At 35.0% G+C, this 15184-nt stretch overlaps 1 protein-coding gene across 1 annotated transcript; it reads right to left on the bottom strand.

Annotated features, from left to right (window-relative positions):
* Positions 1-548: 548 nt before the first annotated feature.
* Positions 549-12049, bottom strand: LOC113501364 (juvenile hormone epoxide hydrolase-like). Its single transcript, XM_026882498.1, has 7 exons — positions 11606-12049; positions 8843-9070; positions 6615-6779; positions 2792-2938; positions 2222-2423; positions 1612-1846; positions 549-825 (listed from the first exon to the last, which is right to left on the bottom strand). Exons 1-7 carry the CDS (start codon positions 11774-11776, stop codon positions 600-602), a joined length of 1374 nt encoding a protein of 457 aa, XP_026738299.1. The 5' UTR covers positions 11777-12049; the 3' UTR covers positions 549-599.
* Between the last annotated feature and the right edge of the window lie 3135 nt (positions 12050-15184).

Here is a 15184-nt window from a genome sequence, read left to right as displayed (position 1 = left end):
TGCGTGGTTTATGTTTGGTATTTAATAAAAAAAGTTGACAACAAAATAACACATTTATTTGAAGCCTTTAACCTAAAAATAGTTATAAGCTGACATCACACCTCATTAGCACATTTTCGACTAGATATACCGAAAACATAAGCCATCTTATAACAAAAAAGGCAAAACAAGCATTTCAAGCTATATAGCTATATGATACAACATTACAAACTATAACAATAAACCATCGGTTTATCAATCACATTTTTTTCACATTACATAGGGTAATACAAATTGTTGCATGCGAGTGACCCTGGGCCCAAATTCTGCTATTTATAATCAAATGGCCGATGAATGGATGAAATTTGGGTTAAAATTTCAGCTTTCGTATTCTCTTAAGCATGTCTCTACACAATACGGCATACTCATGGTCAATACAATAAACTTCCAATTATTGTATTGGCACAATGCTTAAGAGAATAGGAATAATTTGAAATTTAATCCAATTGCCGTTCATTCATCGGCCATTGTAAAATAGCAGAATCGGGGCCTTGACATGTTTCAATAACATCGATAATTCCGAATAATACGTAATAACGACCAAAAAAATAACAGCAGTTTTAATAACCAAGCTTATTCTTCTTTCTGTATCTTCTGAATGCTTCTATAGCGTGTAAGACATCATCAGCAAAGACTCGCGGCAGTTCCAGAGCCAGAAAATGGCCGCCTGTGTTCAGAATAGTGGAGTTTAGAAGGTTCGGGAATTTAATCTTCAGCAATGTTGGCGACTGGTAAAGGATTTCGTCACTGGCGTGGATTGTCCATGTGGGGACTGGTGTTGGGATACTGAAAATCAAAATATAAAAAATATTATTATTAGTTGTTTTCAGAAAAACAAAATACATTATGACGGTTGTTTCTATCGCGTTCCCAAGGTCTCAGGAATAAGGTAATCGGTTGGATTTAGCCAGTAAGATCATGCATCTTCTCAATTCTCGAGGTGGAGAACCTCCATGAGAATTTACCAGGATAAAAATAAATCTGGCCAAAACACTATGAGTTTAGAATAAGGACATAATCAATGTCCAGAATTGATTCACATTATATTGTAGAATGCCTGAGATGATTTCAATTTTTGTCTAACTGTATGTGTGATATAATTACTAAGAAAATACTTAAGTTATATTAAAAGGCTCTTTTCGTGGCTTGTACATACTTACCAATAGTTTGACAGCCGCATGCAAGGAGGTTGCAAGGAAAAATTTGGCGCGTGTCATCTTATCATAGTCATTATAAGTAGAATTTAAAAACTATACATATTTTAGAACGTCACTTAACTACGTTTCATCACCATCGGCCTAGCCTTTTCCTAACTATGTTGGGGTCGGCTACCAGTCAAACCGGTTTCAGCTAAGTACCAGTGTTTTACAAGGAGCGACTGCCTATCTGACCTCCTCAACCCAGTTACCTGGGCAACACGATACTCCTTGGTAAGACTGGCCGTCAGACTTTTCAATCTTCTGACTACCTGTAACGACTGTCAAAGTCCTAACTACGTTTAGAGAATATAATTTCTTTGACGTTATCTTCTTGAATACTGCTTTAAGTATTTATAGTAAATGGAATACTTACGCAAAAACTCCCATTTTGATGTTCCTCAAATTAGCAGTCTCGGCGTATATTCTACTGGAGGTAGTGAAAGTGTTGGTTATCCAGTAAATCATGAGGTTGTCTATCAATTCGTCCCTAGTGTATATTTCGTCGAGTCCCCCATCAGCTCTGTTATAGAACCTTCTGCGAGTAGCTGACGAGAACAATTGGAGTATGTAGGCGAGCATGCCTGATGGAGAATCGGACATGGCCACTCCTGAAAAAAAAGGTAGAATTTAAATTTCAAAGGAATAACTGAATACTTTATATGTAGTAAAATAATTGGTCACTGAGGCTATCATAGGTCCAAAAAGACTGAACAAAGCAGAACCTCAAAAGAATCATCATCAAATCCCATCTAATTCATGACTATACAAATACCTAGTTTGCTTTTTACTGCAGTGCACTATAAAGCCACTATAGTGGCAACAACAATACATCATCTGTGTGAAGGACAACTGTATAGCTATCACACCTCATGGTGCACGGACGGACAAACACTAATACTCAAAAGGTTCCTTTTGTACCTTTTAGGTACAAAGACACTAAGTCTTAAAACTAAGACTTAAAAAAAAGAACGTTTAATACATACCAAGTGTATCAGGTTTCGTTGCCTGTAGGTGGAAGTAACCCGTTTCTCTGGTCAGCCCGTAGATTATGTTTAGCAATGGGTACATTCTCTTTGCCAGGTAGGGGTCTACCACCAATGGGGGGTAAATAGAGCCCAACGCCCAGATAGCTAGAGCTGATGGGGAGATTGAGGTGGGCAGATTGGAGTGGTAGCCGAGTACCTCCTGAAATGTAAACAAGGATTGTTTAAATATGCTTGAAGGTGGCAACGATTTTTTACCAACAACGAATATGATAGTCAAGATAGTATAAGGGACAATCTCCACTGAAAGAACAGTTACCGCCTCCGCGGACGCGGCATCAAGAACCGCCGTTTGGAAGCCCATTAGGCAACCAGTGTATAATCCACTTCAGTATTAGAATGGTGCTCATATTGTCGAGAATCTTCACAAGCACGACCCGATGCCCTTACCGGATCGGCCAAATCGGTATACGCTAAGTTGACTTTGGTCTTTTTACTTCAACTTTAACTTTAACTGAACCTTTTTCTCAAAGGAACTCCACCTTATTCTCAGAGGAAAGCCTCCTTTACCTTCGGATATAAGGTAACTATACTGAGTCCAATATAGCCTCCCCAATCTCCACCTTGAACGTAGAACTTCTTGAATCCAAGTCTGTGCATCAGGTTCCTGAGGACTACTCCCATTTCTGTAGCTCCTAGCCCCGGTCTGATAGCAGCCTGCGAAAAAAGATTGTTTCAAATGGTACTGCATGCAAATTCAGCAAATACGTACGACGTATAACCAAGATGTAGGTATAAGTATGATTCTAGTATAGTACCCTGGTATAGCAGATAGACGTGTAGCCGATAACTTAAACCTTGAGATAAATATTTCCCCTGAAATTGAAATGAAATGAAAGAAATTAATTTAAAATACTTATGTTGAATAGCATCATACAATACTTTTATTTGTTCCAAAGTGCGCTTGATCCAGCCCGGTCTCTCGCAGCACAATCCAGGGGGAATACCGCCACGTCTCAAAGTTATATTAGTTTGGGTGAGGAAGGGAATTGCTGCTCCATGCCATGCAAAAGGTATTTCAAGACGTGGTGGACACTCAGACCATAGGCCACTCGCAAGCGTCCCTTATCCCGTCCAATCCAAATACCTACCTAAGATACTTAACCATCGTGTCATTACTGTTATGTGTAAATGGTTTCTTTCACCACCAAGACTACATTTATATCGCATACCTAAGAAAAACCACTGAATCATGCCCTAATAACGTTCATTACAAAATTTGTCATTTACAAAACCGAGCACCTACGCAAGCATAATAATATGGAAAATTCTAGTCCGGTATAGTTTCTCAACATATTTTATATAATTATCACCTGCTTCAAAGCTATAATTTCCTAGATAATGTAGGCTCATTACAGTTTCCTACAATTCCCCGCTCTATTAAGAATATAATAAGTACAAGATAACCACTAATTGTCTGTTTTGTAAGACAATTAGTTCTAGTATATTGAAACATGTCTAGCATTTTTATTATCTGTTTTAACCTAGGTTAGGGGGAGGAAAGTGGGGGAATTGCGGACGCGGGGTATATACGGATTACCAAGTATCTTCTTAACCTATCCAGTGTATGCTATTATGGTAAAAAGTAATTTAAATAGTCTTTATATGAACTCAATACTGTGGACATAATCAACGACTCTTTTGGTCTGTTGGTCTGGTGGTTAGTAGCCTTGACTGTTATAATGGAGGTCGTGGGTTCATTGTGTGATGAGCACGATATTTTTTTTTTATCTTAGTGTAATTTATCCTTAGTATTTAGAAAAATGCAAGTTAGTTTATCAGTTGTCTAGTACTCTTATGAGCACTAGACAAATCTTCGCTTTGTTTAAGACTAGATGGCGTTGTGTGGAAGTTGTGGCATATTATATAGATACTTATTCATATAATAGTAGTTCCTATCGGGACAACAGGCCTCGAATATTTCCACGTACCGCATTGCTATCACAGATTCAAATGGGAAATAACTATGTTTTGATTGCAGTAGAAAATAACTTCCGTAAGGCCTCCTATTTCTGAGTTATAATGACGCAACCTGTAATTTTCGTAAACTAATCACAACTGGCCATTTAACATCGTTTATTTTCAAAATTACGTGCATTCATTAAGAAATTAAACTGGTAACGCAAATATCTTTTTGTATTAAATAAAAACAATATTCTTCTGTCCGCAAAAACCGTCCGTTTGGGTACTATTTTACCACCAAGAAATCCATAAAAAATTTTGATCCAGAATATTTTAAATTTTATTAAAATATATAAGAATATAATTAAAATAAACCAGTGGTGTGCGAGTCAGACTGGCGATACTAGAAGTTTCCTACATGTAGGCTATGGATGGAAATATTGGTCTTATATCAAATTTATGGTGATAAGGCGATGCTTTCTTCGAAGTCAATTTCCATTCATTGTTATAGCGGGTAAGATGTATACACAGAGTCACAGACAGACACTGAAGCGTAACTAATCTATACTCTATACTAATATATAAAGCTGAAGAGTTTGTTTGTTTGTTTCTTTCTTTGAACGCGCTAATCTCAGGAACTACTGGTCCAAATTGAAAAATTCTTTTTGTGTTGAATAGACCATTCATCGAGGAAGGCTTAAGGCTATAAACCATCACGCTGCGACTAATAGGAGCGAAGATATAATGGAAAATATGAAAAAAAACAGGGCGGGTATAAATCATAACTTATATTTTCTACCCACGGGGACGAAGTCGCGGGCAATAGCTAGTTGTGTTCTATTTATGACGTTTGCACAAAATAACAAAAAAACTGTACTATAAAACTACAAAAATATCATACTGCTTGATTTGAACCCGCAACCACTATCCCACTACCACAATATACCCAGCACATTATAATCTTTGTCACAATTACTCATAGGTTGCCTCACTCTGTTTTCCTAGTTCATCGTAATTGTCGTCTCAATTTCAAATAGAAAGTTCGCGGAAATATGTCGTGAAATCATTATAACATAGAATAAGTAGGTAGGTACTTGGTTGTATAATTTTGATTACTTCTCAAATTACAGTATAGGCAATGTGCATAACTATACGTATCAATAATTCTACGACACTGTTGACATAATATTTCACTACAGGGATAGCCGAGTGGTTGAGGTCGCCGCTCCAAACCTACTGTGCGCGACATGTCGCGGGTTCGATCCCCGTGTAGGACAAGCGTTTGTGAGAACCTCAATGCTAATGCTGATTGTGGTTTTGTGAATGTTACTTTATTGTTTATGAAGCCCTAAGCGATATAAGGATTCAATACTTTGGTGCGGGAGTTGGTTCGAAAAAATCAATGTATGAATAGATTCTTTTTAGAAATGGCCATAATAGGGATAATGACATTTTTTTTTGCAGTGTCCTTCTTGTAGTTTTTTGTATAATAATGGATACGTATTTTTTAATTCGTCCCGCAAACATAAATTGACCAAATTACAGTGAATGAAACTTACGCGTGACGTCACGATTGAGTATAAATTTTACCATATCGTTACGTCACAAGCCCCCTCTCCTAAACTTTAAAGCAGTTAATCTTTGTCAATTCTAGTTTTTCTGAAAAAGGAAAAAAAAAGTGTCTAATACTTTTCAATTATCTAACTGAGGGACTAATGAGATTTTTTCTTTTTATATCCAGTCATCATCCCTATTACTTTTGAATAATGTATTCATTTTTAACATAAATAGAAAACAAATTGTATAAATTAATTGTTGCATAGTAATTTAAAGACTATGATACCGATTTCGTCAGTATTGTTTTTGGCACGCGAAATTCCGCAAGGAGGTTCTTACGAAAACAACTTAGTAATACATTATACATCGTGTAGTTATAAACGTTTAGCAACATGTTTACCGAACACGTATAAGGCAAGGTTTAATTACAGGAACATCTATTTAAGTAGTTATATTTGTAATAGCTGAATATTTTCAAGAGATTTTGACTCATTTTTTCTGTTTTTAAAATAAACCTATTTAATTCAAACTGTTTATTGGTAACTGACTATTTTTTTTTGCAAACTTAAAATACATGATGATTCTCTTTTTTTTTGGTATTCAAAGTATTTTTTTTAGTTTAAAGAACGACTCCCGCAATAAGGAATTTTATCCTTGTGTTGCAGGGGGTGTGGCATACATACAAATCACGTGCAGATGCAGCTCAAACAATTGCGGATCATGCAAACGCTTGTCATCTCGGGTATCGAGCCCACGACACGATGTGCACAATGGGTTTGGCGTGGTGACCTCAACCACTAGGCTATCCTCGCAGTCAAATAAATAACATTGATAACTGTCTTCTCTTCAAACTGGATAAAATAATAATACTTACATCAGAAAATCCAAATCCAGGCAAGCTGGGAGCTATAACCTCGACGGCAAAGTCCCTATACTCCGACACTTTGGTCAGGAGTGGGATCGTCTCGTAGAACTCTCGGACCGACCCTGGCCAGCCGTGCAGTAGTAGAAGTGGGACCACTTCAATATGATGAGGTACCTGAAAGTATAATAAATTTTATTGAATGTTAATTGATAATTAAAATGTGACTTTGATTATAGTCTTATGTTGTTATAATACCTAATGTTTTTCTCTAATTTTGTGTTAAGGTAATTTGTAATCTGTGTTAGCATAATTAAATATTACTTAAATTTATCAATTGTATTGACTGTGAAGGGAGAGTCAAGGAGTTGAATGTTTTATTTCAAATTGGAAGGAAACGGTACAATCATGAGAACGATGGAAGAAAGATAAGTCTTTGCTAGAACAGGATAGGAGAAAAAGTGACTATTCCATGATCTCGTGAAGGTGACGTTGAAAATAATTGTTTTTTTTCAGTTTGAAGGAAATGGCAAAGATCTGAAAACGATGAAAGAAAAAGAGAGCTTTGTTAATTAGGGCAAAAAGAAACCCTTACTCCCGAGAGATTTCAATCGAATTAAGATCGATTCGTTACCCCGGAACGTATTTTAAAAGTTGCACTAGTTGACACTGCGCTCCATCGACAGCTAACAACTTCGATAACAATCACATCACTAGTGTATCTTGGTTAGTTCACTGCTATTTCAGGACTGAATCGAGAACCGAATTAAATTATAATGAAAATCAAAACAGGACTAAACCATGCGATTTATGCACGAGGCTACTTCAATTTTAAAACAACAATTTTGCTTAGGTATCTATCTAGTTCATTCAAAGATTTGAACAATTTATTATTAGGTATATTTATTAAAATAAACGTTATTTTTGTTTGTATTATTAACTAATTAACTTTAATTAACTAATATATAAAGCTGAAGAGTTTGTTTGTTTGTTTGTTTGTTCAGTTGTTGAACAGCTAGTTATATATATAAAAGGAAACCTTGTGCCTAATTCATTATATTAATATCATGCAACTATTAAACAATGTAAATAAATAATGTAATAATATTTTTATTTTGTAATTAAAGTTAAATCGTCATCTTTAGGACATATTTATATGAAAAAACAATGATAAAAAACCGTAAGTAAGGTGCGAGTCAGATTGTCATTTGTTTTTATGGCAGTAACAAAAATACATTATGGGTGAAAGTTTCATCTAACTAGCTATAACAGTTCTTGAGATACAGCCTTAGTAACTGACGGACCTACAGTCAGACAGACAACAAAGTCGTTTCGGGTTTCGTTTTCACCATTTATATAAGGAACCCTTATAAAAGAGGAACAAAATGTAAAGTCTGACTAATCCAACAGATTATAACTTTACATGCGATAAGTATTTCTATTGTTTAGTTTAAATATAAAATCGAGAATTTATATCATTGTGATTTGCATTTGTGAGACCAGAGTGTCTTTCTGGACGATTATTTATCTATTGAGTGTTTAACAGGACGACAGCGGTTATAAAGCAAATTAATGGCGTCAAATCTGAAAGAATAGATGTTGGGTAAGTACTATCAATGAGAAAAGAACTTTGAACTTATAGTAACGTCCGTCGCCAGACACCAGTCAGTATTTGCAATGGCCGATAAATGAATACTATTCATATTCTCCTAATTATTATGCCAACACAATCATTTGAAATTTATTGTATTGTCAGTGAGTGTTCCGCCCTGTCCCCGCCCAGTCAGCTACGTGGGTCATATTATAGTGTACAAGCATGTTCGCTGACACAGTTGCACTCTCTGTTCCCTTAAAGCCCGATAGGACGGCAATCTGACTGCACAGGAGAAAGATCAGGCACATGACTCACAATTTTACCTTCCGAAAACAGAACCTGTGATCTTTATTTCCAAACCATAAAATATTCGAAAACTCACTGCGTGCCTTAGAATGACTCCCGTATTAAGGATTCTAATTATAGTTTCACAAAAATTCAAGTCAACAAAGACACCCAAGCTCAAGACACCCAATCATTCAAGGATCACAGAAACGCTTGTCCTACGCGGGGATCGAACATGCGACACGTCGTGCTTAGCACCTCTACCACTTGGCTATCCAGTGCAGTCGTCAGATCAAACTAAAAACCTTTGATTTTTGTGCCCTACAGTCTTACCACTAGGTTACAACAGCATTGATCGTACCTCAGGTCTAACCCAAAGGAAATGTATGTCTAGTCCTTGTATATTTGTCTTGTATTGCGGAAACTGGTTTAAATAATCCTCTTGCTTTTGAAACGGGTAGTGGTCTGACCAGTAGTCGACCCAGCCGTCGAGGTAGGCTGTGTTGAAGCCGTACTCAAAGCCGACCCCTTCTAGCGGTGGTGTGAACGGACGGTGGTTCTTCAGACGATATCTTAGGTCTTGAATCATCTGTAAATAGAATGTTATTCGTTTATTACTTTTAATTGGTTTCCGTGCTTAGGAATTCTGTTCCTTTTTGGCCCGTAATTAGGTTTTTTTTTTGTATGGCGAAAGGATTTTGTAATACTTCAAATCTATACTTCTATACTAATATATAAAGCTGAAGAGTTTGTTTGTTTGAACGCGCTAATCTCAGGAACTACTGGTCCAAATTGAAAAAATATTTTTTTGTTGAATAGACTATTTATCGAGGAACGTTATAGGCTATCACGCTGCGACTAATAGGAACGAAGATACAATGGAAAACGTGAAAAAAATAGGGTAGGTTTAAATCTTAACTTCTTCTAACCATCTTCTAACCACGCGGACGGAGTCGCGGGCAACAGCTAGTCGTATTTAACCCTAGCTCACTAACCTTAATTTAGAGTAACGTAGTCACTAACCATTCGTAAATTTTACGACAAATTAAAAGAGAAATATTTATAAGAACGAACTTTATTATTAACATAAAATGACCTTATTGACCATTTTTAGCTCTCTTTCAATCAAATAACATGAACTGTAATTAGAATATATTAATTAGTACAATCGTTACACATTGAAACAAAATGTTCCCTACAAATCGCTTTTTTGCAGCTGTTACAGAAGTTGATGGTCATGCGGCGTTTTTTGCAGGGAAGTAGCTATAAGTTTTTTTTTATTTAGGCTCCAGACTAAGACCTGGCTTTGTATCAGTATCAATCGTTACGATATCCGCTATAATTTGCTTCTAATTACGGGGTAAAGTTACGGTTTGATCTGATCTTTTATGCAACCAGGCTTCAATGGTTCGTCTGCCATTTCTAATGCAAAAGATCTTCTTTTTTTTAAGGGTTTTCCCATTTCTGATCGCATTAGACACGTGGATAACTTAACTATTTACAATAGACAAGTTAAGACTATCAGAAAACGAGAATAATGGCCATTAGTTGGTCTTACGACTGGTACACTCATAACCGAGCACATATTCTGATCTACAGTATCAGTTCTCATAATAAGATCAATATATTGACACCGATAAGTGTAAATGATAAAATACTACAATATAGTTCATAAAATACGTAAATAATGATATATCTATAATAATAGATTAAAATTATCAACAGAAAAAAGAAATATGACGTGAAAAAAAGCACTACGCTGCCACTAACCTTTCGTAATTTTTACGACGGTTTCGCAATATCTCCAAATCTATAAAAAAATCATTCGCAATGAATGATTGCGGGACACTGGCGATGCGAATTAGGAAGGTAAAAAGAACGGCAGCAGCGGGAAGGGGCGGGAACTTATTGAAACATTGAATGCGTGAAGTGAGCGTCGTAATTTTGACGAATGGTTAGTGATCTAGGGTTAAGTGACTGAACTAGAAAATTCGTTTTTTAGAGCGCAATTTTTTTCGTATGCGTTATTCCAACCTGCAACACATCGTGCACATATTCTTCATAAGTATGATGACCTGGTGATATATTTTTGCTTTACGTGCAAAATATTCAATCTATTTATGCTATTTACGACGGAACTTATATACATTTTTTTTCAATAACTAATGCGTTAATCTGAACGTACTATCCGACCGTTTATGAGGCGTTCAGTGACTGTATGTCTTACATACATAAAAATATGTTAAGTACATTATATTTTTTGTAACACGTGCATCAAGACAGAGGTGAAATGACTGACAAGGTTACTCTAATGTTAGGTCATTAAAAAAATTATAAACAATGATGATTACTTTGTAACTAAATGTACAATTTAATTATATTTATCATTTATTTTCTTAACTTATTTGCATATACAAGTAGTACATATTTATTAAAACCTGCCAGATCTATTAAGGGGTTGTAGTACAGCGTTAAATGATTAAGAAAGTCTGATTATTAATTGGTAAAAAACATAATAATTGTCCCAGATACATTTATCCATTTAAATAATATCAATAAAAATTAGGCGACTTAAAATTGAGTTTTGTTAGCCTTGGAAATTATCACAAAATTCAGGGTAATGCTGTGTTAAGGAAATATATTTTCGTTATTGTTTAAAACCTGTTCATGTTTTGCGTTATTTGGAAACCTGTTCTTTTTTTTAATAATTTGTTAGCATGTCGGGCGGGACGCTGATGTCCCTCAGGGTTCGGATAAGGTCTTTCATAGATACTATCTATGTAGTATTCTTACCAAGTGTTAAGAGAGACTAAGGTAATTTTAAAAATATCTACTGCTTCTAACCATTACTAACAACTCAAACAACGTTCAAGTACTTCAAATAGCATATGATTATATCCAAGAATTAAACTTAAAAAAAAGTTGTTCATATTTATATTTATGGTGAGACCAATTTTCGGATTTAATTTTGAGGTAGGCTTGACGGATATCCTGAATATTTAAATTTATTTAACACGTTATATATGAAGTTGTTTTTTTAATGCATGGGCTCTTACGTCACGTTTACCTGATAAATAACATAAATAAAAAACGAGACACTTCAAAACACAAAAAAAAAACTTACTCCTTCATCAAAATGCATTTGAAACGGCCTTATCCTTGTATCATTCTGATACTTCAAATGCACTGGACCCCACCACTCATGGTCAAAGCGAGGCAACGGAGAAAACTTGAAAATATCCCAACAATACACATTGGCCATCACACACCACAAGAAGAAAAACTTCAACCACATTTCTGTACAATTAAAATTCGACTTTAACTAATCTACATACAGTTAGAAATTGTTTGATATATATGCATACGTTTGTCTTGTTCTATGGCTTGTGGTAAAATGTGCAGTGAACAAAATGGTTCAGTTGCTTGTGGTAGCGAATGAATGGGCCTATTAAATGTAATTACTGATATAAGGATACTGCCTCTGTACAATTATGTTGTCGTACGCTATTTGCGTCGAGTTTTCGATTTTGTGTCGTTTTCATTAATCAGTGGCTCTTTCACTTGTATTTCAAAAGTGAGTTTCGAGAATAGATATTCATCTAAAAAAAACAATATTTTTAGGTAATAATGCAATATTACACAATTTCACACAACGCCATCTAGTCTCAAACTAAGCAAAGCTTGTATGATGAGTTCTAGACAACTGAAAACTATACTTATTTAGTTCTAAATATAAACATAATATAGATAAATTACACCCAGACATAGAACAAATGGCCATGCTCATCACACAATAATTTGTCCTGTGTGGGTTTCGAACCCACGACCTCCTGTATAGCAGTCAGAGCCTTAAACCACTACACCAACGGGCCAGGTATCTCGTCTTCATGCTACGGCTTATTAAAAACGAAATGCAATTTTAATAATTATTTTAATTTGTCTACTTACTCCACGATAATTTTATCTCATATGTTGCCTTTTTGTGAGATTTGATCATTAAAGACATTAGAAATACCCCTTGTTTAAAAGGATGTACCTAGGTATAACCTATAACCTTAGCACCGTACGTTACATAATAATGCACGTGTACATAATTTAGTGATTGGAATATTTGATTTTACTCAAAATAACTTTGTTTGGATCCTAAACTATTGAATACGCGTGAATCTATACCGTAATTTTATAAATAACTAGCTGTTGCCCGCGACTTCGTCACGTCGAAGATATAAGTTAAGAATTTTTGAACGGACGTCCTCGAAGATGAAAAATTTTCCCTGTTTTTTTCACATTTGTATCTTCGCTCCTATTAGTCGCAGCGTGATGGTATAAAGCCTAAAACCTTCCTCGATGAATGGTCTAAACAACACAAAAATAATTTTTCAATTTGCACCAGTAGTTCCTAAGATTAGCGCGTTCAAACAAACAAACTCTTCAGCTTTATATATTAGTATATATAGAAGTATAGATCAATGATTCTCCCCATAAAAGTAGGTGTAAAAATATCATACATATATAATTAAAAAAACCCCGGTTTTTATGTGAAAACGCTTTATTAAATTCGTTAATTTATACGTTGAATATTCTCAGGATATTCTGCCTGCAATTTAAGCGTATCCTAACAAATTATTGTGTATCCTATTATTACTTATTAGGGTAGTTTAAATGCAGGATCTCAGCAACTAATGCTACTAATTAGTCAAATCACAACACCTGATTCTTACAGGTAATTACCTATGGGCAGTGTTTAATAATAGGCTTATAGCCAAGTTGTACGTAAGCAGAGTAAAATATTGGTTTTTTTAGTCCTATTCGTACAAATATTGTAAACGCGAAAGTTCGTATGTATGGATGTTTGTTGTTCTTTCATGCAAAAAACACTGAACGGATTTAGACAAAACTCGGTACACAGATTTCACTTTTAATCTGGATTAGGAGATTTTATTCAGATTTTATGCTCCCGTTGGACCATTTTCGGTTTGTAGCGATCTGTGATACTCTCAACGCAAAATTAATATCGGTTTTGAGCAAAATTCATACCTCAATTTGTCCCTCAAATATAATTGTCACCTAATCGATCGGTTTTGCTTAATTCTATTTGTGACAAACCTCCACCGTGAGAAAGACCCTTACTGGAACAATTACATTTTGGAGAAAATTTCTTTACATTGGGTCTGCCAATAAAAATACCCAAAATTTCCTCTGGAGGAAATAATTAGAAATTAACTCGAAACCTTTTTAGTAAATTTCTCTTTGCGTTTATAATAAATTTCATCGAAATCATTTATTTGTCACGAATTAGTTGTTTTCTAGACAAAGCAGCACAAACGCTTTACATTATAATAATAACAGAGTATTAAACAAGTTGTTTATTTCCTGTATACATAATATTTGTTGTTAAAGTGGTACGTTTACGATACAATATTTTTATTTAATTATTTGCAATTAGTAATGCTTTAAAAGGTAGCTTTTAATATTAAAATTATTACATTAAATATTAAATTAACGTAAATTATAATTTACAGAACATTTTTTTTACAACACAATATATATTATAATTTTCATTTCGACAGAAAAGTTCTATTACTACTGAACCGCTAAAATCAGATTTCTAATTGAAGGTTTGTCTACAAAAGTTCCTTAAACAATTCTTCTTTCCTTTTGGAAATTTCTATAAAAATGTCGAAGTTAAGAAAAATTACTTCAACTTTTTAATCACTTCTGTGACGTTGAAGATAACTCAAAAATTAATTACGGAACTGTTATCTTGAATCACCGTTAAATACGCTTTTAAGTAGCGATTAACTTCGTCATAGAGATTGCACGGTAAACTTTTTTGATCATTTTTAAAAGGTTTATGAATTCCGTGAAGGTTGGTTGTTTGCCGCCGAATGTTTGAGGAAAAATGAACGCCTAGTTGAGACAATATGTTGTATTTGATTGAAGTAATTATCTTTAGTTTTAAGGCGCTTTTCTTGTGAGACATTTAAAAATAATTAATTAAACGTATGTACTGTAAAGCACTATAAAAATTGTGCTATGACAATACTAATAGAATAATGTTTAGCGTTTTTTTCCCCTAGTCAAAAACAACAGCATGCTCTGAGTTTTACTTGTTTGTGTGTCAGTCATAGCTCTCGAACAGATGGACCGATTTGATTCGCTTTTTTACAAAGTTAAACAGTTGGGAAAATTCTGAATAGTCTGAAGATGGCCACGGATTACATAGGGTACTTTTTTTGATTATGATATTTTCTAAAATCCATCCCACCCAAATAAATATTAAGCTCACATTAAAATATCAATCACATTTTAATACGTACACAATTTTTTTTTTCTTAACACCCCTCGCACGCGCTCTGACACTTGACTGGGCACCCCATGGGATTATAACCATTGATAAACCCCCTAGTGCTTGGTGGCAGCGATAATGTTATATTAATATGAACTGTTATCGCACCAATTGCAACATATTTTTATTGAATTAAAAATAAAGTGGGTTTAAGAGGAGCTCATGGCTAAGCTGCAACTACGCAAGTAGGTCGATCATAGATTTAGGTATGCTTGCTACGGTCACTGCGTGGATGGGTCTATGATTGGTCATCTATATCACAACGAGTTCCTCCGGGTTACGGAAGTCACGTTAAATTGTGTGTCCCGGCCATTGCAGAAGCTAGAAACTCTGAAAACCAGTTGGCAGGCTGGG

Source organism: Trichoplusia ni, chromosome 15 (assembly GCF_003590095.1).
Source record: "Trichoplusia ni isolate ovarian cell line Hi5 chromosome 15, tn1, whole genome shotgun sequence".
Taxonomy (NCBI): domain Eukaryota; kingdom Metazoa; phylum Arthropoda; class Insecta; order Lepidoptera; family Noctuidae; genus Trichoplusia; species Trichoplusia ni.
Note: the sequence above shows the minus strand (reverse complement) of the source record. Positions and strands in the feature narration are given on the sequence as shown.

Excerpts from the sequence above, each read along its gene's own strand:
- LOC113501364 (XM_026882498.1), bottom strand. The coding sequence starts at position 11,776 with ATGTGGTTGAAGTTTTTCTTCTTGTGGTGTGTGATGGCCAATGTGTAT. Across the intron at positions 2,424-2,791 it reads TAGTTACCTTATATCCGAAG|GAGGTACTCGGCTACCACTC; the intron begins GTAAAGGAGGCT and ends TTTACATTTCAG. Across the intron at positions 1,847-2,221 it reads AACGAAACCTGATACACTTG|GAGTGGCCATGTCCGATTCT; the intron begins GTATGTATTAAA and ends CTTTTTTTTCAG.